At 48.8% G+C, this 26,260-nt stretch overlaps 1 protein-coding gene across 4 annotated transcripts in view; it reads right to left on the bottom strand.

Annotated features, from left to right (window-relative positions):
- Positions 1 to 789: 789 nt before the first annotated feature.
- Positions 790 to 26,260, bottom strand: part of EXTL3 (exostosin like glycosyltransferase 3) — a 158,385-nt gene continuing 132,914 nt past the window's right edge. For all 4 annotated transcript variants that reach the window (XM_077925389.1, XM_077925388.1, XM_077925387.1 and 1 more), the window contains 4 exons: positions 12,443 to 12,570; positions 9,285 to 9,429; positions 7,993 to 8,121; positions 790 to 4,490 (listed from right to left, as the gene is read on the bottom strand). In XM_077925389.1, the coding sequence (XP_077781515.1) occupies positions 4,281 to 4,490; positions 7,993 to 8,121; positions 9,285 to 9,429; positions 12,443 to 12,570 (612 nt within the window). In that variant the 3' untranslated portion in view covers positions 790 to 4,280. The remainder of the gene's footprint in view (positions 4,491 to 7,992; positions 8,122 to 9,284; positions 9,430 to 12,442; positions 12,571 to 26,260) is intronic.

Raw genomic sequence — 26,260 nt, 5'->3', positions numbered from 1 at the left:
AGTCAAAAGTCCACGGCTGTACCGATCTCGGTGCAGGGAGATACAAATCGCTGGAAACCTTTTGAAAACTGGGGGGGGGGGAGGGGAGGACGGAGGGGGGAGAACGAGCTGGACGGCCGAGACCGCATGAACAGATAAGGTTGACAAAAAGCCGTTTTGGGCGAACTGCAAATTAACCTCAATTTCCTCGAGGGCAAGAAAGATTGTAATGCAGTAATGACATTGTCTATTAGAAAGAGGCAACTTTTGCTCCTAGGTGAGCCCATATTGTGAAACTCACTTATAAGGTATGGTGAATTTGTGGGAGTTTTCCTAGAAACCGGCCACACATCATTTATTGCATGCATCCAATCATTTGCATGTCTATCTTCTTACTTGATGGTTCCAAAAGTGGGGAGTAATAACCCCCCCCCGGGGGGGGGGATTTCCAGGGGAGGGTGCTAAGAGGAAGGGCTGTGCTGGAAGTCTTTGAAAAGCTGGTCTAAATTGATGGTTCAAGTCGATCAGTTTTCTCGAATTAAACCAAATAATTTTAATCAGATTTTGAGTAAATGTGCAACAAATGCTTACTGTTCTGAATTTTATTGTGGGTGCTTCCTTAGCGGGTCGTGCAAGCCGGTACTCTGAATAACGCTTCATACAGGATAGGGGCCCTTGGGGATCACCAAGGGGGACAGGCCCCCCCAAGAAGTTTGGAAATCACTATTTAAATGAACTAGAGATTGCAACACCCCCTCGCTGTCAGCCCTTGTCCCCTTCTGTTAAGTTGGCAAAGAGTCTCGAGACGCGTTCAAGTTAAACTGAGTTTATTTCACCCTTTTACAAAATTCAACATATGAACAATTGTGCTCGTGTCAAGGTTTTAGATTCCCCCCGCCCCCACTTTTTGCTTCCCCGTCTTTTAAAATTTGGTGCTCACAGAGCTTTTAAAACACATTCATAGTGGCAAGGGGTAGAGGGCCTGCCATGGCTGTTGCGCTGGGCAGGGGAGAGCAGAGGAAATAAAATTGAGCAGCTGCACCCGCTTGCAGAGATGCCAGAAGGCCTTGGATGAGGAAGCCCCCTCCCTCTTCACGCAGACCCCACCTTTTCCTATATCCTCAAAGAAATGAAAAAGGGCCACCATTTTGAGCAGAGGAGGACGGTGGCCTCTTAGGAAAAATGGCACCAACATGGGTGTTCAGGGTCTGGCAAAAGCCACTGGACTTGCCTATAGACGAAAGGGACTTTCGCTCACCTAACCGCTTCCTTCTCCTGCCCAGGTGCCAATCACCCTGAGGGATGCGTCCAATAATCGACCGCCTCCTTTTCCCGGCAGAAAAAACCCCACAAACTTAGCACGACATGAAGAGGACGGCACGGCAAGGCTCCACCTTGGCCTGCTAAGGTTATCTTTTTAGAAATCTCCATGTGGGATGATCGCAACATTGAAGGGGGCCATTAAAAAACAGCCCCGGTTATTTTTTAAAGTCCAAAGTGCACGTGTGTATGTGTGTGATTTTTTTTATATAAAAAAACCAACCTGGTCGTATTCCAAAAAGAGCGAGTGCTTGCGTGTGTTTGAACTGTGCATTGTGGTTCTAATCTGGGTTTCCACACATTGGAGGTCAGAGAACACTGCAGACAGAGCAGGATGGAGAGCAGCCTGTGCCTTTTTTGGGTGGGGGTCCAAGTTGGGTAACCTCCAACCAGCACAGCAAAGGAGGAGGAGGAGGAGGAGGCACCATGTAAACACATATTTAAGTGGATGTTCAAAACCCAGCTCGGCACCTTACAGAGGTTTAAATGCACCAGGAGGAACAGGAGGGGCGACGCTTATCGTGGACGAGGAGAGATGAAGTTCCTCCCATGTCACGTTCCCATCCACTAGATCAGGCACCCACAAACTCGGCCTTCCAGATGTTTTGAGACTACAATTCCCACCATCCCTGACCACTGGTCCTGTTAGCTAGGGATGATGGGAGTTGTAGTCCAAAAACATCTGGAGGGCCAGGTTTGGGGATGCCTGCACCAGACAGAGAGACCATCTGCACATGGCTTCCTTTTGAGCCTTGCGCACCCAACAGAGGAGGTCTGTACATGTTGTGGACATGCGAGGGACTCTGATCACCATGGAGAATCCAACGATTTATGTACCACTGCCTCTTTTGCCCTGGCCAAGGATTATTCATTCATCCATCCATCCAGGCAGGGAGCAGAGTATGAGGAGAATGAGAATTGTGGCTTCGAAGTGGGACGGAGGCTGCCTAAGGAGAACCCGCTTCCGTTGGGACATCCACCTTTGCCCTTTGTTCCGCTGCGTTTCACCTCGCATGGCGACAGTCGGCATTATTGGGTTACCAGGTGAAAAAGAGAGAGAATCTCCTTTTGAAAATGTGACTGCCAGGAAGGGGGAATTGCAGTCCCTGAAGACTATCCAAAAAAGAGCAGGGAGGTCTGTAAACATTCGTGAGTCGCAGCCATCAAACATGCCAGCGAGCGAATGCGCTTCCTGCCCAAATGGGGCACAGGGAGCCCCCCTTCCACCTGTATTTTCACAAGAGGGTGATGGTTACCCTTTGGCACTGCAGAGCTCCAACCAGCACCCACGACATGCAAAAATCAGGACCCCAGGACAGGAATCGCAGTGGGAGAATATATCAAGGGGACTGCCAACCTTCCCGGATGCTACAGGAAGGCGGCTATTTCACCACCGCCTTTCTATAAATAAAAAAGGGAAGGGGAATCTAAATTGCAGCCGGGGTGGGGGGCAGCAAGTTGTTCCACACCATCTCTTACAGTTTTGCAAAGACTGCACAGAATGGCCTACTTTGCGATTGCGATGTCAAAGCGAGAGCCTTTCTAGAAAAGGCCCCTGCGGAACCCAAACTCTGTGCAGAAGTAGCTTGAAAGCAATTGGTGGGGGCAGAGACGGCCTGCACTCTTTAGAACAATAATATTAATTTGTGTGCAGTCTTCCGTGGGGTCCAGCGCTCCTGGGGAGTAGACCACTCACCTGTTGCTCTCCAGCGGCTGCCGGCCCCCAGTCCCAAGAGCCATAGAGGAAAAAGGGCACAGGAGGGAGGAGGAGAAGAAGGGCAGTTTTAGGCCTCAGGGCCGAGAGAGCTGTTGAGACCAGACATGATTGCTTGAGACAGAGGATGGATTTAGGGTACACTTCATGAGCAGGAATACAGCACCTTTCATCTGCAACACACCACAGACCCATTGCGGGTGTGTGTGCGTCTTGTTGAAGAATCCCAAAGAGGCCACATCTAAAAGAAAACTTAACCCGCACTCCCAAACGACTCGCCTGCAGTCACCCTGGCGTTGCCCTCACCTGCAGACCGCGCTGCGCAAGCGATGCTTAAATTAAGACCTTTGAGCTTCCGCAAAGAGAGGTGGGGCGCTTACGCAATGCCCCCACGTGGCACAGAGAGAAGCAGCAGCCCCCCCCCCCCGAGCCTGCAAGGAAGCAGCAGGGAAAGGGCACCCATTTTCCACCAGGGGCACCCGCAGCTGGGAAAGGCGCTGCTGGGTGGCTGGGTCACCACAAAAAAAGGTTGATGCGGCAGGATCCTTTAGCGCAGGTGGGTGTAGAGGCGAGAAGCTCCCTGGAATCACTTCGCTCCTTGGCAGCCACAGGGAGAGGATGGAGGCGATTATTTTTCAGCGGAAAGGGATCCATGATTTCTTCCGGGAAATCCCAAGCCGGTCTCACTGAGAAGCAAACGGATGGAGGCCTCAGGTGGCCAAGTCTCCCTCCTCGGGAACAAGAAAGAAATCTGGGATATTGGCCGGGGTGGGCAGAGGGTGTTGGACGCAGCTTCCTGGGGCCTCTGCTTCTCCCCAAGCAACGGGCCGGGGGCAAAACAAACATGAAATATCCCCTCCCTCCCAGCAGCCCCCTCCCACCTTCTGGGAAAAAAAATATAGAAAGCCTTACCAGGCATATCTAAAACACTTCCATTTTAAATAATAATTAATATTTTAAAAACCCCAGTTTTGTCCTTGGCTAACCCACTACCTGGGGGACTAACCAGTCTCAGTTTTTCCTCAGTACATGATACCAAGCAGAGTCTTTAATGGGTGGTGCCCCACGGCTTACAGTCCCCGTGGGGCTGGCACAAGATGGCGGGAGCCACCGCTGTGTCCTTCTCCTCAGGCAGAAAGCGGCGCCTGTCCCAGGGGATGAGGAGGAGCAGCAGCGGGAGGAGGAAACCCTTCCAGCCTCCCTCCTCGCCTCCGGCCTCGATCCAGAAGTCCGCAGCCAACGCACACAGACGCGTCTCCACGCAGGCCTAGATGAACTTGAAGCACTTGGTCTTGTCGTGGGGCAGCCTGGTCTTGAAGAGGACGGAGTCCACGCGGAACTGGGTGTAGAGCAAAGGCATGTAGCCGTAGACTTTGACGAAGAAGTTGATGCATTTGTGCCGCTCGTGGAAGTGGGAGTCGTCGTGGGAGAGGGCCTGGGGGCAGCCGGGGCAGCGGAAGGTCCAGCGGGACGTCACCTGCGCACAGGAGGAGGGCAAGGGAAGCAGGCCGTGAGCTGGGAGGAGCAGGGAGGGGTCCCCCAAGAGGATTCAGCAGCCCAAAGGTGTGTGCTGGGCAAAAGATGCTCAAGCAGGGTTCTTGCCAGAGTGGACTGGCAGACTAAACTACAGTGGTACCTCAGTTTTCGAACAGCTTTGTTCACGAACAACTTGGAACCCGAATGCTGCAAAACTGGAAGTAGGTGTTCCGGTTTTCAGACTTTTTTTCGGAAGCTGAACATACTCCGTTTTGAGTGCCCCTGTGTTTCCTGTTGCACTGCTAATTTGCACACACACACACACCCCGTTGTAATTCAAGCCTTCCGTTTCCGATTATAGTGTTCTAAGGTGATATGTGGAGCTTATATCTGGTGCTTTTGTTTTTGCTATTAATTTTGTGTTTTTTGTTTTGAAGGTTTTTCAGTTAATTTGGCTGTGTGGATCCCAGTTCAGCTATTGATTGATTGATTGATTGATTGAGTGAGTGAGTGACTGCGGAAATGGATAAAAGCCCCCCATCCAAACAATGACTATCATCAGTGCAGGTAAGAAAAAAATATGTAATTTTAATCTTTATCATCTACAATACTGTCTTATTTATTTTATAGTACAGTACAGTGATTATTGCTATCATTTTATGGGTCAATGGTCTCGTTAGATAGTAAAACTCATGTTAAATTACTGTTTTAGGGGTTGTTTTTAAAAGTCTGGAACGGATTAATCCATTTAGTACTACTTTCTATGGGAAAGCGTGCCTTGGTTTTGTAACGCTTTGGTTTTGGAACGGACGTCCAGAATGGATTAAGTTCGAGAACCAAGGTTCAGCAACTTCTCTTTCCAGTCTATTTCTGAAATTCTTTTGTAATATTACAGCTACTCTGAGAAGATCTCCAGGCTGACCTTTCTGCTCTCTCGATCTGGTATCCCCCTTGCTGCCTTTGATGCAGGGACAATTCTGGTTTCCAAAAACTATGTGCTTCACCAAAGCACCTCCCCAAGGGCGGGCACACCCAGCTATGCCAACTGAGGCTGAGGCCAGGGAGGCGCAGGGTGGGAGAAGGAGGTGCCCACCACTCTGGATCCCTCACGACGGCTCTGGGAAGCCAAAGGATTGCTCTGCCCACACCAAGTGGCTGCCCTTATCCGCAAAGGCTCGTTTTCATGAAGAGACACATTATGCCTGGCAGGGACCTCAGCAGGTCGGCTTCAGCTAGAAGCCTCCTTCGTCTTCCTCCTGCCCACTCTGGCTGCTAAGCAGAGCCAAAAGGTCAAAGCAATTACTAACAGCCGCTGATGGACTTTGCTCTAGAGAAATAGCAGCTAATGACGGTGCCAAATTAAAGGGCCTCTGGAGACCTGTCCTAGGCCTTACACAGTGGGCACCCTGACCCCTATGGCAAGGGCTGGCATAGCTGTCAACTCCCCCCCCCCCCTTTTAAGGGAAATTCCCTTATTCCGAATAGGATTCCTCGCAAAAAAAGGGGAAAGTTGACAGCTATGAGGGCTGGTCCCATCTCAAGTACCGTCTTTTTCGCTCTATAGGGCACACTTTTCCCCCTCCAAAAATGAAGGGGAAATGTGTGTGCGTCCTATGGAGCGAATGCAGGCTCCTTGGCTTCAGCGATAGCAACGCGAAGCCTCCAAAGCGCAGAGGGAGAGCTCCCCCCGCGCTCCGGAGGCTTTGCGTTGCTTTCGCTGAAGCCGCCTGAAGCCCCCGGAGCACAGGGAACTCCTGCTGCGCTCCGGGGGCTTCAGGCAGCTATCCACAAGCCTTCGGAGCGCAGCAGGAGTTCCCACTCCACTCTGAAGGCTTGTGGATAGCCGCCTGAAGCCTGGAGAGCGAGTTGGGTTGGTGCACACTGATCCCTCTTGCTCTCCAGGCTTCGCTTCGCTGGAGAGGCGTTGCACAGTTTTCCCTCTCTGCGCAGCGCCCCTCCAGTGAAGCGGGAGGAGAAATGGAAGGGGCTCCGTTTCTCCTGCCGCTTAGCTGAAGGGGCGCTGAGCAGAGAGGGGGAGAATCCCCCCCCCCCCGTTCTCCCCCTCCTATGGTCCAGTGCACCCTATAGAGCGAAAAATACGGTAATACTCAAAGGAATTGTGCAAGTCAGTAAGATCTACTCTTTTTTGCATGGTTGTTGTTGTTTTTTGCATGGGTAACACCGCCACCTTGCATGTTGTAGAATGCTTCCAAATCTTCAAAGCAACATCTGGGCGTTGTCTTTGCCTTCAAAGGCAAAAGCCGAGGATGTTTGGGCTCTGACAACCGAACGAGCTTCCCTCACCAAAGGTCTCTGAATGGAGACCTTCCCCTTTTCTCAACCTGTGGGTCCCCAGATGTTGTTGAACTACGACTCCCATCACCCCTAGCTAGCAAAGCCAGAGCTCGGGGATGATGGGAGTTGTAGTCCAACAACATCTGGGGACCCACAGGTTGAGAACCGCCATTTCAAGGAAGGACAGTGTCTTCTCCTTCTGGGGTGTCTGGAGGAGGAGCTTATTAGCAGGAGTGGGTTCAGAAAGTGCCATAACTTACCCATGGAGCTTATTCGTGCCTTGAGACAACTGCAGGTGGGATCTAAAAGATCACCTCACTCCTTATATGCACTACCAATCGCTGTGCATACAACCTGTACGAGGGCCTCCTGAAGATGTCACCCTGTTAGGAGGTTCATTCTGGACAATGCAGGAATCGGGCCTTTAGTGTGGTGGCCCCTAACTTGGCCCATAAGAATCCCCTACGCTATCTCTCTGGCGTCTGCTGAAAACTGCCAAAGTGTTTTAAGCGGAGATTTTCTTTACCCGCACTGGACCAGATACCGTATTTATATGCTGCTTTCTAATCACTGTTGTCTTTATTTTTCTTTGCTTTGGGCTGTTTCATGGGAAGCGACTCCTAAATTAAATTAATAATACAAAATACAGGATTTCCTAAATTGCGGGGTGGTTTTCAATCCTGGGGGGTCTCTACTTGTTATTCTTTCTCCCACATCCCAGGGCCAATTTGACAGGCCTGGTCTAGATCATATTGTATCAAACCCAAAGGGAAAGAAAAAACAGCAATGAAAACAGATTGTGAATTTGTGCATGAGCTTGGGTGTGTGTGTGTGTGTGTGTGTGTGTGTGTGTGTGTGTTTATATATAGGGGAAGCTTTTTACTTGATGGGACATTTATTCCACTTGACCTAACAGTTTATTTGATTAAATGCTGCAATCCTCTTTTCCACACCACTGTTCAGAGGCATGCCCTAGTACAGGCACCCCCAAACTCGGCCCTCCAGATGTATTTGGACTACAACTCCCATCATCCTTAGCTAACAGGACCCCAGTGGTCAGGGATGATGGGAATTGTAGCCCCAAAACAGCTGGAGGGCCGAGTTTGGGGGTGCCTGCCCTAGTAGCTCAGGAGTGACAAATATAATTTTGCCCTAGCAAAAAAAGGAAAGAGGAAACAGCCCTCTCAAGTCCTCCGCCAAGCGCTTACCTTGATTGGTGGCTTCCTGGTGATATGAGAGACCAGGAAGTTCATAGCGATGTCCTCACAGTTGATGTATTCATCTACCATATCTCGGATGGCCTGGGGCATCACGTAGGAATACAGGTAGGCATAGTACTGCAGGTAAAAGGGAGAGAGGGAGGGAAGGAGAATGGGAAACATCAGAAAATGGCCAAGACACAATGGCCCCCCCACACAAATGCCACTGATTTACCATAGTAAAGGTAAAGGGACCCCTGACCATTAGGCCCAGTCGTGGCCGACTCTGGGGTTGCGGCGCTCATCTCGCTTTATTGGCCGACGGAGCCAGCGTACAACTTCTGGGTCATGTGGCCAGCATGACTAAGCCACTTCTGGCGAACCAGAGCAGCACATGGAAATGCCATTTACCTTCCTGCTGGAGTGGTACCTATTTATCTACTTGCACTTTGACGTGCTTTCGAACTGCTAGGTTGGCAGGAGCAGGGACCGAGCAACGGGAGCTCACCCCGTCGCAGGGATTCAAACTGCCGACTTTCTGATCGGCAAGTCCTAGGCTCTGTGGTTTAACCCACAGCAGCACCCGTGTCCCTTCTGATTTACCATAGCTGAGTCCAAATATACACACCTTGGAAAAAGAGAAGAGTCTTGTGCAGGTGAGATGGACCCAATATAACACAACGGCTTGTTCGATTTCATTTTCACCTCTGCTTCTCTGCCTCAGAAGAACCACATTGGATCTGTGTCTAAGCCAGGGACGGGGATCTTGTGGAACTCCGGATGTTCCTGCACTCCAGCTCCCACCATCCCTGGATATTGGCCATGCTGTCTGAGGATGACGGGAGTTGGAGTCCAACAGCATCTGTGCCCCATTCCAGGTCCAAACTCCTTCCAGACAAGGGGAGGAGGAACAGTGCTTAGTTCCTTCGCTGGCTCTCGAACTGCCCACCTAGGCAAGTCCATTTGCACTGAAAAGACGGCCCGATATCGGTTCCAATGACTAGATCACGAGTTTCTGCACCCCTTCCCTCTACTTCGCCCAAAAGGACAATATCTCAGCCCTGTTCTGTTTTCTCCATCCTCCCTGAACAGGCGGAAGGACAGGACAGCTTGAGTTTGGTTGGGGCCTGTGAGAATAACAGACCCCTCTGCCCACCAGAAACAGGCAGGTTGGCAAAGGAAGCTCCACAAGGGACAGAGAACATGAGAGTTGGGGTGTTGCTGTTTTTGGCAACCCCCCTTCTTATAAAAATATGTGAGCTGAGAGCCACTCCCAGCGACTGGGGTCCCCCTTCCCTTACCTTGTGGAAGAAGGCAGCGCCCGTCAGCACCATGGAGAGCTCACAGGAGTAGTTGGAGTTGTACAGCCAAGATTGGTGAGGGATGTCCCATGCGTGGTAGCGCCCAGGGAAGCCAACAATGCGGTCCCTGGCTTCTCTCCAGACCCTGAAGACACAAAGTGGGAAGGGAAGAGATGGAACAAGGCGGACAGACTGGGGACAAAGAGCGCTGCTCAGCCCACACAAGCGGCCCTCTCACCAAGCCGACGGCGGCTGATTCATACATTGTTTTAGGCAGACATCACAGGGCGTTCGCTGTTAAGCCAGGCGGCAAATATTCAGAAAATGGGCAACACTAAGAACAGAGGCTGACTGTAATGCAAAGCCCAGAGGACTCCCCCCCTCACACACTTTCTTTTTGACTTTTAACATTCAGCTTTTTCTTGGTTTCTGCCCTTTTCTTCAGCAAACACACACACACATTTTGTTTCTCTTCTGTTTATTATAATGATAACAGAAACAGCTCGTCCTTCCTAAAGTTACTGGTAGGGCGAGGGCAGGACTGCGAATCACAGCCACTTGGATTTCGGGGTAGAAAACCAGAGCTTTAGCTTACAGAGCCGCACATCTCACAAAATGCTCCTGCTACTATTTTACCTCCTACGGCCGTTACATTTTACACTCCAAGAAGCACAACGTGGTGCACATGGTCTATGTATCTCCTGCTTGGACTACTGCAATGTGCTGTACGAGGGGCGACCTTCGAAGGTGACCCGGAAACTGTAACTAATCCAGAATATGGCAGCTAGAAGAGCGCCGGAAATAGCTTGAGTGCACCGAGAGGTCTGCCGGGGAGTGGGCCGGACCAGCCTCAAAAAACATTGCCAACCCCTCGACTAAATGACTCTTTTGGTCCCTTCCAACTCTATAATTCTAGAATTCTATGCACACACACCCTGCAAGCTTAGATGATTATCTGACGTGAAGCCCATATCTTGAGTGAGGTCCACGTCGATCATCTAACCAGGGCCATATATGGCTATACAGGCCTCTCCTCATCCACTTAAAAACAAGATTTATAGAGGGAAAAGCAAATCCTGCCATCTCTCCATGTCTCTTCCCACTGATTCCTGCCACAATGCCAGCTTCATAAACGTGGTTGGGGCTTATTCCCCTTCCTACAAAAACACTCCCACGACTCCTCACGTCGTGCCGGCAAGGAGCAGTCCCTCTTGCACTGGCGACTATAAATAGAGGCACGTTGCTAAAAATAAGGATTTGTTGCAGCCAAACATCTGCATGTGGTGGGAATTTAGAGCAAATGCAGAGAAATAAGACCCCGCAGCTAATTTTTCCTGTAGATATCCCCTCGTGCAGATAGGGAGAGTAAGATCTATGAACAAGAAGCAGTTTCCCTTGCTGGGGAGCACGCAGGAGAGCAGAACTCCTCAGGAAAGGAGGAGGGGATGACAGAGACCCTCTGGTCCTATGATCAAAAACAGTCTCTCTCACATGCAAACTGAGAGGGAAGTATAAGTTAGAACTCAAAGCGGAAAGGACAGCGTAATTATGCAAGTGGAAGGGAGGAAAACCAGCCTTGTTTGGCCACAAAGTGCTCAGTGGTTGCTAAAATGGGTGGTACGCCCTGGGGGGGGGGGGATTTCCAGGGGGGCACTAAGAGGCAAGAGGGCAGCAGAAGGACATTAGAGGTGTAAATGGCTTTCATTTCATCAGTATGCAGATGATACCCAGCTCTACCTCTCTTTCAAATCAGAACCAGTGAAGGCGGTGAAGGTCCTGTGTGAGTGTCCGGAGGCGGTTGGAGGATGGATGGCAGCTAACAGATTGAGGTTGAATCCTGACAAGACAGAAGCACTGTTTGGGAGGGACAGGGGGTGGGCAGGTGTGAGGCTGAATGGGGTAACTGTGCCCCTGAAGGACCAGGTGCGCAGCCTGGGAGTCATTCTGGACTCACCGCTGTCCATGGAGGCGCAGGTCAATTCTGTGTCCAGGGCAGCTGTCTACCAACTCCACCTGGTACGCAGGATGAGACCCTCCCTGCCTGCGGACTGTCTCGCCAGAGTGGTGCATGCTCTGGTTATCTCTCGCTTGGACTACTGCAATGCGCTCTATGTGGGGCTACCTTTGAAGGCGACCCGGAAACTACAACTAATCCAGAATGCGGCAGCTAGAATGGTAACTGGGAGTGGCTGCCGAGACCATATAACACCGGTCCTGAAAGACCTACACTGGCTCACAGTACGTTTCCAAGCACAATTCAAAGTGTTGGTGTTGACCTTTAAAGCCCTAAACAGCCTTGGCCCAGTATACCTGAAGGAGCGTCTCCACCCCCATCGTTCAGCCCGGACACTGAGGTCCAGCTCTGAGGGCCTTCTGGCGGTTCCCTCATTGTGAGAAGCAAAGCTACAGGAAACCAGGCAGAGGGCCTTCTCGGTAGTGGCGCCCTCCCTGTGGAATGCCCTCCCACCAGATGTCAAAGAGATAAACAACTACTTGACATTCAGAAGACATCTGAAGGCAGCCCTGTTCAGGGAAGTTTTTAATGTGTGTCATTTTCATGTATTTTTAATCTTTGCTGGAAGCCACCCAGAGTGGTTGGGGAAACCCAGCCAGATGGGCAGGGTACAAATAATAAATTATTATTATTATTATTATTATATTATTATTATTATTTCAGGCTTTGAAAAGCTGGTATCACTGGATCAAATCCATCAGTTTTATTTCAACTAAACAATAGGATTTTGAACAGGCATAGGCAAACTCGGCCCTCCAGATGTTTTGGGACTACAACTCCCATCACCCCCAGCTAACAGGACCAGGGATGATGGGAGTCGTAGTCCCAAAACATCTGGAGGGCCGAGTTTCCCTGTGCCCGATTTTGAATGAAGGTGCAGCCAGTTGTTGCTGTTTTGAATTTTATTGCATCATCTTTCTTTGTGTGCCATGCAAACCACTGCTCTGAATAATGCTTTTCTACAGGGGAGGCACTGAGAATGAGATAACGGAACCAAGGTGGCGGGGACCCGGAAATATCTGGGAACTGCTGGGTTAGCTGAATTGGGCTTGACAGAGAGAGGCAACAGTGAATGGGAAGGAAGGGAAGAGGCTGTTGGCAGGATCCGTCCCTTGCCTGTTAAAGAGCAAAGTTTTTGGCTCACCGGAATCCAAACATGATCTCGTCATGGCGCAGGTGGGCGTCATCATCGATGGACAGGATGGCCTCCGTCTCAATCTCATCCCAGGGCAGGAAGCGGTTGTTCAGACTGTTCTTCTCTGTGCGCACCACCTAAGGAACAGAAGTAATTTTTTTAAAAAAAGAACTCGTGCTGGGCGAGATCTTGCAGTGGACGTAATAGGGAGGGGGTTTCCCTGTTCCAGAGATCTCCTAGGGTATCACACAAGCATGGAGACACAGAGCCTCCAAACAGGACATTAAACATGTATGTGGATAACAGCAGCCTGGGAGAAGGGACTCTGGAGAGAATGACTTGGAGCACAGACTCTATGGGGTGTGTGTGTGTTAACTGCCCTCCCATCTGCTCTAAGCTACCCTCCCCTAAAGATGCTGCTGTCCGATAGACAGGTGGAGAGTTCACCTTCAGCCACCTATGACTTGGGTCACCTTCAGCCGTTGGACTTAAGACTGCTTTCTATACATGAACAGTAGGGACCTTCCTTAACTGTACTATGTCCAGCTATAGGTAGGGGACTGAGTGCTTGATTTTTAATTTGTTTTTTATATTACCATAAACTTAAAATTAGACAATACATTACAGTGGTACCTTGGGTTACAGACGCTTCAGGTTACAGACTCCGCTAACCCAGAAATATTACCTCGGGTTAAGAACTTTGCTTCAAGATGAGAACAGAAATCGTGCACCCACAGGCAGCACGGCAGCAGCAGGAGGCCCCATTAGCTAAAGTGGTGCTTTAGGTTAAGAACAGTTTCAGGTTAAGAACGGACCTCCGGAACGAATTAAGTTCTTAACCCGAGGTACCTCTGTACATACAATTACCTACCTACATACCCAACGTAAATACACCCAAGTGTTAGACTTCCAGCTATTCTCATTATGCTATTTTGCAATTTGGTGGTCTATATACATTTCATTGGCACTGTGGGTTAAACCACAGAACCTAGGACTTGCTGATCAGAAGGTCGGCAGTTCGAATCCCCGTGACGGGGTGAGCTCCCGTTGCTCGGTCCCTGCTCCTCCAACCTAGCAGTTTGAAAGCACGTCAAGTACAAGTAGATAAATAGGTACCGCTCCGGTGGGAAGGTAAACGGCGTTTCCGTGCGCTGCACTTGTTTGCCAGAAGCGGCTTAGTCATGCTGGCCACATGACCCGGAAGCTCCCTCGGCCAGTAAAGCGAGATGAGTGCCGCAACCCCGGAGTTGGTCATGACGGGACCTAAAAGTCAGGGGTGTAAAGCAGGGCTGGCAGGGGGTGTGGCCTGGGAGATGGGCGTGGCCTGGAGAGAGAGTTCTGATGACCAAGCAGAGGATTTTTAGATCTTATTATGGTTTATCTGGAAATCATTCAATTTGGTTGCACACTTTTTTGATGTCTTTTATTTATTGTTCATGACCACTTGTTGTAATTAAGTAAATATTTTCATGTTGGAATGCCGCCTTGCGCATGGCTGTGAACTATGGAAAGGCAGTTTAGAAATAAAATGATAATTAATTGGGGGAGTCCATATTTGGCCCCGGACACACATTTCCACATCGTGGCTCCTAAGATGTCCATTTCCCATTCCAAAATGCAGAAGCTCCCTTTACTGCCTACATTTTTCACATAGCGAGCAAAGTCTTTAAACAAGCGTACAGCATTACGGCGGTGAAATGCTATTAAATAAGATTACATTTGGATCGCATTAAGAAAAAAATAAAATCTGGCACTGAAACCATTAGCGGTGGAAAATATTTGTCGGAAGGAACCAGGTGACAGCTGGCATGATTAAATCCCTGCATTAAGCCAACATTAGTACTTTCCCCTGTCAATAGTGGGAGAGAGAGAGAGAGAAAAAATATGGAACATTTGACAAGCAGGCATTTAGAATGTTCCAAGAAAGATCTATCAAAAGCAGAAGGAGTATCCAAGGCGAGCGAAGAAGGCAGCTGGCTAGGGTGAATGGAGGAGGCGCACGGTGGGCATCGCGGATCATGCAGCGAGCAGCGCACTGAAAGGGGTGAACGATGCACCTGGGCTCCTCCCCCTGCCTTTACAACATCCCAGCAGCGCCCGGCAGGAAGAGCCCAGGTCACCTGGCCAGGGGTGAACGAATGCATCATGACACCTGGGACAGGGAATCGCTACGTAGGACGCATGGGCAGCGTCGCTACATACGACGCATGCACCGTACATAGTGACGCCGCACATGCACTGTACATAGCGGTTTGCCGACGGCGGTGCTCCAGCGTCATACGGACGGTCCCAGGATCCTCAGCTCGCGGCTGTAGCTGCGAACGGAGGATCCTCTACATGCGGTTGTAGTGGCGACAGAGGGATCCCACTGCCGTCCGTATGGCGCTCGAGCAGTGCCGGTGGCAAACAACTATGTACAGCACATGTGCGGTGGCATTATGTACAGCGCATGTCAGTGTTTGAAAAAGAAAAGGTTCTGACCTCCTTTTTACTCCTTTGCCTAGTCCTCAGACCTTAGTTGGCACAAGAGAGTCTTTGAGAAAGAGTATTCTTGCAGAGTATTGCTGCTTTTATTCTTGAAAAGTCTTCTTCTCCAACCATGACCGACAGCTTTTACACACACCAAACGCAACCAGCTTTCTACAATCCAACCAACCTACACCAAACACTAACATTGACCACTCTGTATATAAGGTGTAATTTGGTGAAAGGTTGCATGAGTCATTGTAGTTCTTTTAGCATTAAAGAAACAGCGGCCAATTTTTAGCCGTGACAGCACATGTGTGTGACGCTGCACATGCGCTGCACATAATGGTTTGCCGCTGGGATCCTCTGCTCGCGGCTGCAGTCGCGAACGGAGGATCCTCCACATGCGGCTGCAGTGGCGCAATGGCTGCTCGCACTCCCGTGGGGTGCCTTCTTGTCACCCCACCAGACATGGCACCCAGAGCGCACTGACCTCCCCCCCCCCCGTTGCGATGCCACTGCATCTGGCTTTTGCTAGGCAAGCGCACACAAAAATTCCACCACTCAGGCTCCCTCTACTTGCTTTACAAAATGCACCAGCACTCACCAGTGTGCAGGGAACAGCACATCCATTTTAACGAATTTGCATATTATTAGTTTGCAAGGTTTCTCACCCGCCTTCCCCGGGACAGCTTACAGCAGTGATGCTCAAAAGGTGTGAGAGGAAGATTCAAGGACAATCAAAGAAACACTTAAACTTTTTTTAAAAAAATAAAAATATTTGCAGAATATGGATAGCGTTCTACGTTATCAATCAAGCGTCGGTAGTTGTTGTTTCATTTTGCTTTCCAGCATATTTCTTATCAATATCGGTGCAGTGCGAGCAAATGTTTATCCTGAAAAGTGTGGCCCAGAGAAGAAAGTTTGAGAACCGTTGGCTTATGGCAACGTAATATACATATCAAACGGTTACGGTTATTTAAAAAACAACAAGTAGTTTCAACCAGAACAGAATACTTATCCAGCAAAAGAGGTGGGAGCCACTAAACAAAATATCTTAACTGCCAATTGACAGGGTAAAACAGAAACAGGGAGCAAGGCAGAGGGCCTTCTCGGTGGTGACTCCCTCCCTGTGGAACGCCCTCCTATCAGATGTCAAGGAGATAAAGACTTACACAACGTATGTGAATTACTGGCATCTGAAGTCTGCCGATGACAAGGAAATAGGTCACAATGCAGTTACACATTTCAAATCGCCAAGAGGGAATAATTAAAGATTATACGTAGAACGTCAGCCTTTCCATTTCCTGGATCTTAAATATTAAGCTGTCCAGACTTCATGGTGCATTAAGGCAGCTTTTAAATCCTAGTTCCATGCAGCTTTGATGGTAATCAATAATAATGATAGCAGCAAGAATAATGCAGCTGTACACATATATAGATTTCTGCATAATGAGACAATATTTATTTGCAGATATTTAAGATGCAAACACCCTGCGGATCAATATAGCCTAAGGAAGCAGCTCAAACGGGTCACATTGATTCTCCTGCTGTTTTTCCTGTAAACGTGGCGGAGACCAAAATGTGAATGCTGCCTCTTGAGGGAAGAGAGAGCGGATTCCTTCCTCGTGCAACTGGAAGGGGCAACCTCTCTGGAGAAGTAGATTAATGGACACTATAACCCTGAGCACATTAATTGAAAGCAGGAGCCATTTAATCTCTGAGGTTCCTTATAAGGAATCTGGGGCCAGTGTGTTAGAGGGTTGGGGCGAGAATAATGGTATTTAAAATAATATTTCTTTTTATTCGTTTACTCAAAAACCTACAAATCAATAACGTATTGAAGGAAACAAATAAAAAGGAAACAATACTGTATGAAAACTAAAATTGAACATACAAGATACAAAATTTGGTGACTCCATTCACGTTTCCTAGGATGATGATGATGATGATGATGATGATTGCTATTGCGAAGTAGTAACATGTCCCTTTTTCTTTTCTTTTTATCTGGTTTATAAATATCAGGGAATTGTCCCAGGGGTCTTATTATATTGCCACTTGAAACTGTTGTAAACAAAAATCTGCCCTTTCCCCTTATGGGGTATCCAAGAGCCCATATAGAGTCCTTACGTAGGTTTCCTTTTGGAAGGAGAAAATAACAGAGGCCAACCAGAGAATATTGAGAAGCAAAGCAGCTAGTAAGCCTGATCTTTATTGATCTGTTGCAACAGGGTCCTCGCACCCCACACGCAGGAGGGAGGAGGAACCCAGAACAATGGTGTGCAAGCCCTTATTTAGACTTTTGAAATTGCCACCCTGTAGATCAAGACCTGACAAACCTAGACAGCACCTTAAAAAGCAGAGACATCACCTTGCCAACAAAGGTCTGTATAGTTAAAGCTCTGGTTTCCCCAGTAGTGATGTATGGAAGTGAGAGCTGGACCATAAAGAAGGCTGATCGCTGAAGAATAGATGCTTTTGAATTCTGGTGCTGGAGGAGACTTTTGAGAGTCCCATGGACTTCAAGAAGATCAAACCTCTCCATTCTGAAGGAAATCAGCCCTGAGTGCTCACTGGAAGGACAGATCCTGAAGCTGAGGCTCCAAGACTTTGGCCACCTCATGAGAAGAGAAGACTCCCTGGAAAAGACCCTGATGTTGGGAAATATGGAGGGCACAAGGAGAAGGGGATGACAGAGGACGAGATGGTGGGACAGTGTCCTCGAAGCTACCAGCATGAGTTTGACCAAACTGCAGGAGGCAGTGGGAGACAGGAGGGCCTGGTGTGCTCTGGTCCAGGGGGTCACGAAGAGTCGGACACGACTAAACGATTAAACAACACCAAATATCCTCCAATGGACAGGTGCAAATTCTCTGGTCATATGAGACTTTTTAAAAGGATCCTTCCAAGACCGGTGAGGGCAGAGCTGAGCTTCTGACAAGTATAAAAGCCCTTCTTGCATTTTTGGATGGGGGGGGGGCTTTTTGTTGATGTTGCCAAATGTTACACACCTGGGAGACAGCAGACACCCTTACTAAGCTGCTGCCAGTCACCCTGAGATCTATCTGTAGTACCTGATGAGACTCCTGCCCAGCCCATCCTCCCAAAAAACTTAAGTGTGCGTTGCTGATGGATGAGGTGGAAGCAGTCGGGGCCTTGGAAGGAAGTGACCACGTTCCTCTTGGGATTCATTATACAGAGGAAAAGGAAAGCTGAATACAGTCAGACGCACACTCTGGATTTCAGCAAAGCTGATTTCAAAAAGCGTTAAGAAACTATTGGGTGACATCCTGTTTAGGGAAGTTTTTAATGACTGATGTTTCAATGTAATGTTTCAATGTTTTGAATCTTTTGTTGGAAGCCGCCCAAAGTGCCCGGGGAATCCCAGCCAGATGGGCAGGGTATTTATTATTATTATTATTATTATTATTATTATTATTATTATTATTATTAATCTTTTTTTTGGGGGGTGTTACGGACCGCCGAAACCTGGAAGTACTGGAACGGGTTACTTCCATGTTTCAGCAGTCGCGCATGCGCAGAAGCACTAAATCACACTTTGCGTAGAAGCGCCGAATCGCAACCCGCACATGCGCAAGTGCACTGCTGCAGGTTGCGAACGTGCATCGTGCACGGATCACGTTTCCAACCTGAGCGTCCACTGTATTATTATATCCCAGGGTCAGAAATACTCCGAGTGAGGGTTGTACGTGGTGGTTGGGAGTTTCTTAAAAGCGAGACATCGAAGGCACAATCACAAATAATTCTAACAGGAAAGAAAAAAATGGGAGGCACGTCGGCAGAGGGGAAGCTTGCCAGCTGGGTCTTGTGTCTCCCCATGTGCTGGAATACTGCGTGTGGAGAAAAGGAGACACAAATAAAATTATGCTTGGAAGGCTCATGCAAGAACCTGCCTTGGAGCTATGAACTCCACCTTGCCCAAGTCTCTTTGACAAGGAACAGACAACCATTGTTGATTCAAGACAACAACTCAGAGACGTGGCCATGGAAAAACACAAACACCCACCCACTCTCTCCCCCAAGCCATTTGGAAGCACTGGAAACCAATAACATCAGTCAGCCGAGAGCAGAGGTTCCCAGTTGGTGGTCCACAGACCCCAGGAGGTCCTTGTAATGAACGCAGGGGGTCCATGGCACCATTCAGGAAACAAAAGCTTGTTGTTGTTTAGTCTTTTTACCTAAATGCTCTATTTTCTTTTAAATTTTACACCAAACCATTAACATCACATAGTGTACTTGTTTGTTTTTATATCTTTCAAATTGTATTGTTTTTCTTACTGCATCCTCCCAGCCAATAGGGTGGACAGTATAGCGACTGCCATGATGCCATGAAGCCAGAGCCAATCAGATTTTGTCTCTGCAGTGACGCAAGTGAGAGTGAACTCTTCACTCCAGAACGACAGGACATATTGGCTGCACAAAGCCATGTGATGGAATTTAACGAAACAAAGGTTTTAGCCATTCGCAGGGCTTCTCAGCTGCCCAGAATGGCTGCAGGGGGTTGTTTCTGCCAAGTCTGCTTGCGCGTTCCGACACAGCAGTGAGTGAGCCAGTTTCACCCAAGGGCAAGGCTGCTCAAAGTGAAATGTGAGGGTACCTCCTTGAAGCATATTGTTGTGCTGTGGGCTGCTGTCACAGCAGCGCATGCCCCAGAGCAAGAGATGTTGTAAGCAAGGGGGTCTGTCGCTCTACAGCATCATTTTTATATTTTGCTGACTCCGGGAACAATGGGTGTTTTTGAAGCGCACTGACGGCTCTTGAAGGCTTTGGCCTTGCGATGAACTTTCTGTCTTTTCACCCTTCCAGCAGAATGCAAGCTCTGTGACCTCTTTTAAGGGACTGGGATCAGCTGACCGTTCCAGTCGTACCTCTAGGTCAGTACCTCTAGCTAAGTACTGTGAACCCCTTGTTTTTCAAAAGCCAGGGCATGGACCCCTGACTTTTGATATTTTTAATATACAGTTTGTATAGTTAAAGCTATGGTTTTCCCAGTAGTGATGTATGGAAGTGAGAAATGGACCATAAAGAAGGCTGATCGCCGAAGAATGGATGCTTTTGAATTCTGGTGCTGGAGGAAACTCTTGAGAGTCCCATGGACTGCAAGAAGATCAAACCACTCCATTCTGAAGGAAATCAGCCCTGAGTGCTCACTGGAAGGACAGATCCTGAAGCTGAGGCTCCAAGATTTTGGCCAACTCACGAGAAGAGAAGACTCCCTGGAAAAGACCCTGATGTTGGGAAAGATGGAGGACACAAGGAGAAGGGGACAACAGAGGACGAGATGGTTGGAGAGTGTTCTTGAAGCTACCAGCATGAGTCTCACCAAACTGCAGGAGGCAGTGGAAGACAGGAGTGCCTGGCGTGCTCTGGTCCAGGGGGTCACGAAGAGTCGGACATGACTAAACAACAGCAACAAATTTGGCACCGCTGCGGGTCCTTCCATTTAATTTTAGATTTTCAATTCCAACACTGCAGTGATCTTGTTTGACATTAATGGCTCTATTTTCTGCTCTTCCTTCGTTGCATCCAGTGGCCAATTAAAATGTGTGTCATTTATTATTTGATTTACTGCATTTATAGCCCAACTTTTCCTCCAAGGAGCTAAAGGTGGCATGCATTATCAACCCCTCCTCATTTAATCCCGACAACCACCCTGTGAGGTAGGTTAGGCTGAGAGGCAGTGACTGGCCCAAGGTCACCCAGTGAACTTCATGGCTGAGTGAGGATTTGAACCCAGGTCTCCCAGGTCCCAGTCTCTAACCACTACACCACACTGTTTCTCACAAAAACAACACAAACGTTTATTTACTAGCCTGATTGATAATAAAGTGTGTTTGGGAAGTAGAATACTATTAAGATGGGTGAATGTTTCCTTTGTACTAGAGACCTATATGTCAACAGCACTACGTAAAATAATTTAATACACAAGCTATTGTTTCATATGTCACCAATTTAGGAATTTGGGCTCTGACTAGTCGTGAGTGACTGTGCGTGCGTGGAAAAATCAAACGGTGGCAGGAAAAACTAAAATATATGCAGCCAACTGCGTGCCCTGTTCCATTCAGACCTATTACCACTGGGAGGTTTTACACTCAAGTCTTGAATTAAATGTCAAATATAATTTGCTGCCAGAAACAGGGGAGCGTGTCTGTGCCCTCGGGGGAATTTCTGACAGACCAGCTCTGCGCGCTGCACTTAGCTTCTGCCGGGAGGAGAGCGGATGCCACAGAACTCTCCGGATGAAAAATGAGGGCACCTGCAGCAGAAACGTGGGGCTGCCACTGTTTCCTCGTTAACAAGTCGAGGCGCAAGCGGAGGAAACGTTCGCTGGCCAGAGTTTGAGTCTTCCCTCTTTTGATCACAACAGGCAGCTGACACGACAGGCAGCTGAGGGTCTGCTTGAAGAGGCAGGGTATAGCACTGCAGAAAGCTACTGCGGGCGGATCGGTCTTTTTCATTGTAAATGGTTGTTACAATTGTGTAAAGACATGAGAATTCCTGCCAAATGTCCAATCCAGGTTTATCAGGACCACAAAGCATGTTTGGCTTGCTGACTTCTGAAGGTTGTAAGCAAAGCTCAAAGCACTTGCAGTTGAAACTGCAACATGCTAGAGAATGTGTTCAGAAAGGACTCGTAACGGTGTCCTATATGCCAGGTAATGAAATTCCTGCTAATTTATTGTCCAAGGTTGTTCCGAAGGATCAACACTGTACCTATGTACAGAAACTGGGTTTGTACTGAGATTGTACATGACACACTGCCCCGCGGTGTTCACAGAAAGGGGGAGGATGTTAGGTTTCTCTGTGTTGCCACTGTGCAGTGCTTTGAGTCACCAGACTCTGTTTACATTCCAGAGACATTCCAGGCTGTTGGAAGTCTCACGGAAGACAGGAGACGGATGTGATGTTACTGGTTTCCTGTTCCTTTGTTTTTCTGTTGCTCTCTGTCTTTCACAGAGAGAGAATGATTTCTTTTCTGTCTGCATAGTTAGCAATAAAGTCTTTGCAATGTAGCTCATAAAGCTTGTCACTTCTGCTGCTTTGATACTCTGCATAATGGGGAACGTGCCTGGAGGCTTATCAAAGGCTCAGGTTGTTAATTATCGTTGGAGGCGATTCCGAAGGACTTGACCGGAGGCGTCGCTCGGTCGAACACAAGTCCGACATCAGAACCTGTTGGTTTGAGTCTTAAGCCCTTGAGCAGAGCGGACTTGAGGAATTTTTGGGTGGCCCTCAGCAACATTTGATGCCCTTCCCAGCCGTTGTGCTGCCTTCCCAAAGCCAGGTAAGGGAGGAACTAGGCTTTGGGAAGGAGGTGGGATGGTTCTGGCAGGGTCCTAGAGTCTCTGACAGGGTCCACGAGTCCTGACACCTCCTTCCCAAAGCCTAGTTAGAGCTTTCCCAGCTTCGGGAAGGAGACGCGAGGGCTCTAGGAGCTTGCCAGAGCCTTGCGCCTCCTTCCCAAAGCCCAGCACCTCGCTTAGCCTGCTTTGGGAATGCATCGCTAGGGGCATGTGCCAAATGTTGGCCCTGCTCTCTCCCACCCCCACCCCCAAACAACACAGTGTGTGGCCTGTGGGTTCTGCAAATTCTTGCAGCCCACTTGGTACGGAAAGTTGGACCCCCCTTCCCTGGAGAAACAGATAGCAAATGCTTACAGGAAGTCCCAGAGCAGGATCCGAGCGCAAGACGACTTTTCCCACCAACTGGTAACTGGATTAGGGCTGCTGTCGTGACTAGCAGCCACTAGGAACCTAACCAGTACATCAGTCTAGTCCATTCTATATCAGGTGTGGGGAACTTTCGGCTGAGCTACAACTCCCATCAGCCCTTGCAACTGTGGCCAATGGCCAGAAATGATAAGGAGCATAATTCAGCAACACCGGGAGGGCCAAGGATTCCCCAGCACCTGCTGCAGGATCAGTCCTGCCAAGCCAGGCCACAACTTGGGAAGCCTTTCCTGCCCACGGGGAGATGTCCCAACCTGAAGCCCAGGTGACTCACAGCCACATGAGACAGTGGCCCGCAGAGCACCAGGGTCCCGCTTCCAGCCCTGGATGCAGCAAAATGAATGCAAAGCCCATCTGGGAAGCCTTTTTTTGTTGTTGCCTGCTTAGGAGGGGGCTGCTAAGCACCGGGATGGCAGAAAAGCTGCACTGAGATTGACAGGTGACGAACAGAGGGGGTCAGTGCTAAGCAAACATTAAATGGATAGTTAAAGGTGGGATGCAAATGAGGCCAGATCTACCACTTTTTTTAATGCAGCTGTTTCCAAAAAAAGGAAAGGAGAGGTGCCCTCTAAATTTGGAAGCTAAGGTGCATCTCGCAGCAGCGCCCGAGAGAGTCAACACTCCCCCTTGTGAGGGTTCACGGCTGTTCTTGCAAGGGAGTGGAGCTGCAGACAGACTGGAGCATAGTTAGCAACTTTATCTGAGGGTTCTGCCAAATTAGGAAAACCTTCCGTCAGCGCTGTGTCTCCGTGGGTGTTCTCAGCAGTGATGGAAAGGAGTATATTTAGACAGTGTTTTGACACTGTTGCTTAAAGCAAGGTTAACATTGTGGAACAATCGCTCATTACGGCTCATCTAGGAACCCCGAGGAAGAGGATTCGGGGATCTCCTGTTTCAGATGCTCGGCCACCGAGAGCAGGGGAAAGAGGGGAGGGTCTGTGTTAATGGAGGGTCTCAAGCTCACAGGGTTGGACAGCAGCTCACTTTTTCGGGCATTATTTGGTCCTGCTATTTCGTCTCCGGGATGTGCTTCCTTGCAGGCTGCAGGCTCTCCTCTGGCAGGGAAGTGGGGGAGAGAGAAGAGTCCATGACGGGCAAAGCCAGTGCTTTTTTTCCCAGCGGGGAGTCAAGGGGATGAATCACCCGCACCTCTTTTTGTTATTGTTAAAAAGTGTGGCACTTACTGTGACAATTTCATGGTGAGTAAAGGTAAAGGTAAAGGGACCCCTGACCATTAGGTCCCGTCGTGACCGACTCTGGGGTTGCGGCGCTCATCTCGCTTTATTGGCCGAGGGAGTTTTCTTTTCTCATGAGGTGGCCAAAGTCTTGGAGCCTCAGCTTCACGATCTGTCCTTCCAGTGAGCACTCAGGACTGATTTCCTTCAGAATGGATCGGTTGGATCTTCTTGCAGTCCATGGGACTCTCAAGAGTCTCCTCCAGCACCATAATTCAAAAGCATCAATTCTTCGGCGATCAGCCTTCTTTGTGGTCCAGCTCTCACTTCCATACATCACTACTGGGAAAACCAGAGCTTTAACTATACAGACCTTTGTCGGCAAGGCGATGTCTCTGCTTTTTAAGATGCTGTAGTGGCTCCCAAACTTTTTTCTCCATGAACCACCCGAAAATTGCTGAGGATCTTTGGCAGGTGATTTTTCTGCCTACTGCGGATATTTAATTGTATTTTTACGGCTTCTTTTATTTCTGTTGTATTGCATTTCATTGCATTGCAATTTGGATCCCACAGCATTCAAATCTGTATTGCAACAACATGCAAAATACTAAGCAATAAAAGAAGCGATGAAATCTAATTAAAAATCAATATGGATATTTCGCGTGGAAGGTTCGCCATCTCCCGTCTTAAGCCACAAATCCAGAGACACACACCACACCACACCACCAAAATGAAACTCAGGGAATACGGTTCAGGCCCTGAACTGAGCAGCTTGCTCCTAATTCAGCCGCCTGGTCTTTTCCTCTGCTCATTTTGTCAGTACATCCAAGAGAAGGAGAAAATCCCCCTGATGCAAGCAGAAAAAGAAAGCCGTGCCGCCGCAAATGTGTGACCATTTGCAAAGCCTTTTGAAACCAGGTAGGATCAAAGCTGCCGCTCTGAGTGCCACATGCCATTAAGCAAGAGGGGCGAAGTCGACAGGCTCAAATATAAAGCACTCAAGCCCCACTCTCCTTGTCAGCTTTCCGCTCTTGAAAAATCACCTTCTTAACAAGCTCGCCTGCAAAAGCAAAACCCTCTCCAAAGGCTCCCTCGCATCTCATCTGCATAAGTGAAGATTTCCAACTCTGCAGTACCCTCAGCTCGCCAGCTTTGGGGGAGCTGCCTAGCAAAGCCCCCCTGTTCCCAAACTCCGTTCCTTCTGTTATAAGAATCCTAAGGTCCTAAATATAAAATAAGCGTTCATAAATTTGCAAGGCAAACACATAGTAAAGGTAAAGGGACCCCTGACCATTAGGTCCAGTTGTGGCCGACTCTGGGGTTGTGGCGCTCATCTCGCTTTATTGGCCGAGGGAGCCAGCGTACAGCTTCCAGGTCATGTGGCCAGCATGACTAATGCCGCTTCTGGCGAACCAGAGCAGCGCACGGAAACGCCGTTTACCCTCCCGCCGGAGCGGTACCTATTTATCTACTTGCACTTTGACGTGCTTTTGAACTGCTAGGTTGGCAGGAGCAGGGACCGAGCAACGGGAGCTCACCCCGTCACGGGGATTCGAACCGCTGACCTTCTGATCGGCAAGCCCTAGGCTCTGTGGTTTAACCCACTGCGCCACCCGCGTCCCAAGGCAAACACATATGTAAGTATATAAACCACTTGTCTAAAATAGTATAGGAGAGCAATCCTGAAGTCATTTTGACTCTCCTAGTGACCTCAAATATTCCTCTGTAAGGAGGAAGGAAATGGGAAACCTCACCATTGTCTTTTGCATACCTGTTCTGAGGGCATATGTGTGTATGAATAGGGTGAGCCTGTGACTTGGGTTCAGGAATTAAAGTATTTACCATCACAAAATAATGGCCGGGCTGTCCATGTAATGCAATCAGCGTCCATTTTCGGGTATCCCCGCAGACAGGATTTCCGCAGTAGACGGCCTCTTTCTGTGATGTATGTATGATGTTTTGGGGGTGGTCTCTGGCTACAGGGTGGGCAACTTCAAAAGTCTATATAAGGGCTTGCACACCATTATTCGGGGTCCCTCCTGCCTCCTGCGTGTGGCAGTGAGCGCCCTGTTGCATCAGTTAAAAAATATCAGGCTTACTAGCTGCCTTGCTTCTCAATATTCTCTGGTTGGCCTCTGTTATTTTCTCCTTTCGATAGGGAACCAACTTAAGGACTCTAAACAGGCTCTTGGATACCCCATAAGGGAAAACTTATAACACTCAAAACAGCTGCAAAGGAGGTCACTTGCAAGAAATGTTCCACCATGGCAGTTTAACCAGGCCACAAGGCCAAAGCACTTGCACGAAAAGAGGCTAAAACAGATTTCGCCACAGAAACACAACAGTCGTTTTCAGGACAAAAACATCTTTTCCACAAGAGATTCAGGGACCAACAGCTCTGCTGTTTTAAGGTTTTACGGGCTCCTGCAGTGCTT

The sequence above is a fragment of the Podarcis muralis genome, chromosome 3 (genome assembly GCF_964188315.1).
Source record: "Podarcis muralis chromosome 3, rPodMur119.hap1.1, whole genome shotgun sequence".
Classification (NCBI taxonomy): Eukaryota; Metazoa; Chordata; class Lepidosauria; order Squamata; family Lacertidae; genus Podarcis; species Podarcis muralis.
This window is presented reverse-complemented; position numbering and strand designations above follow the sequence as displayed.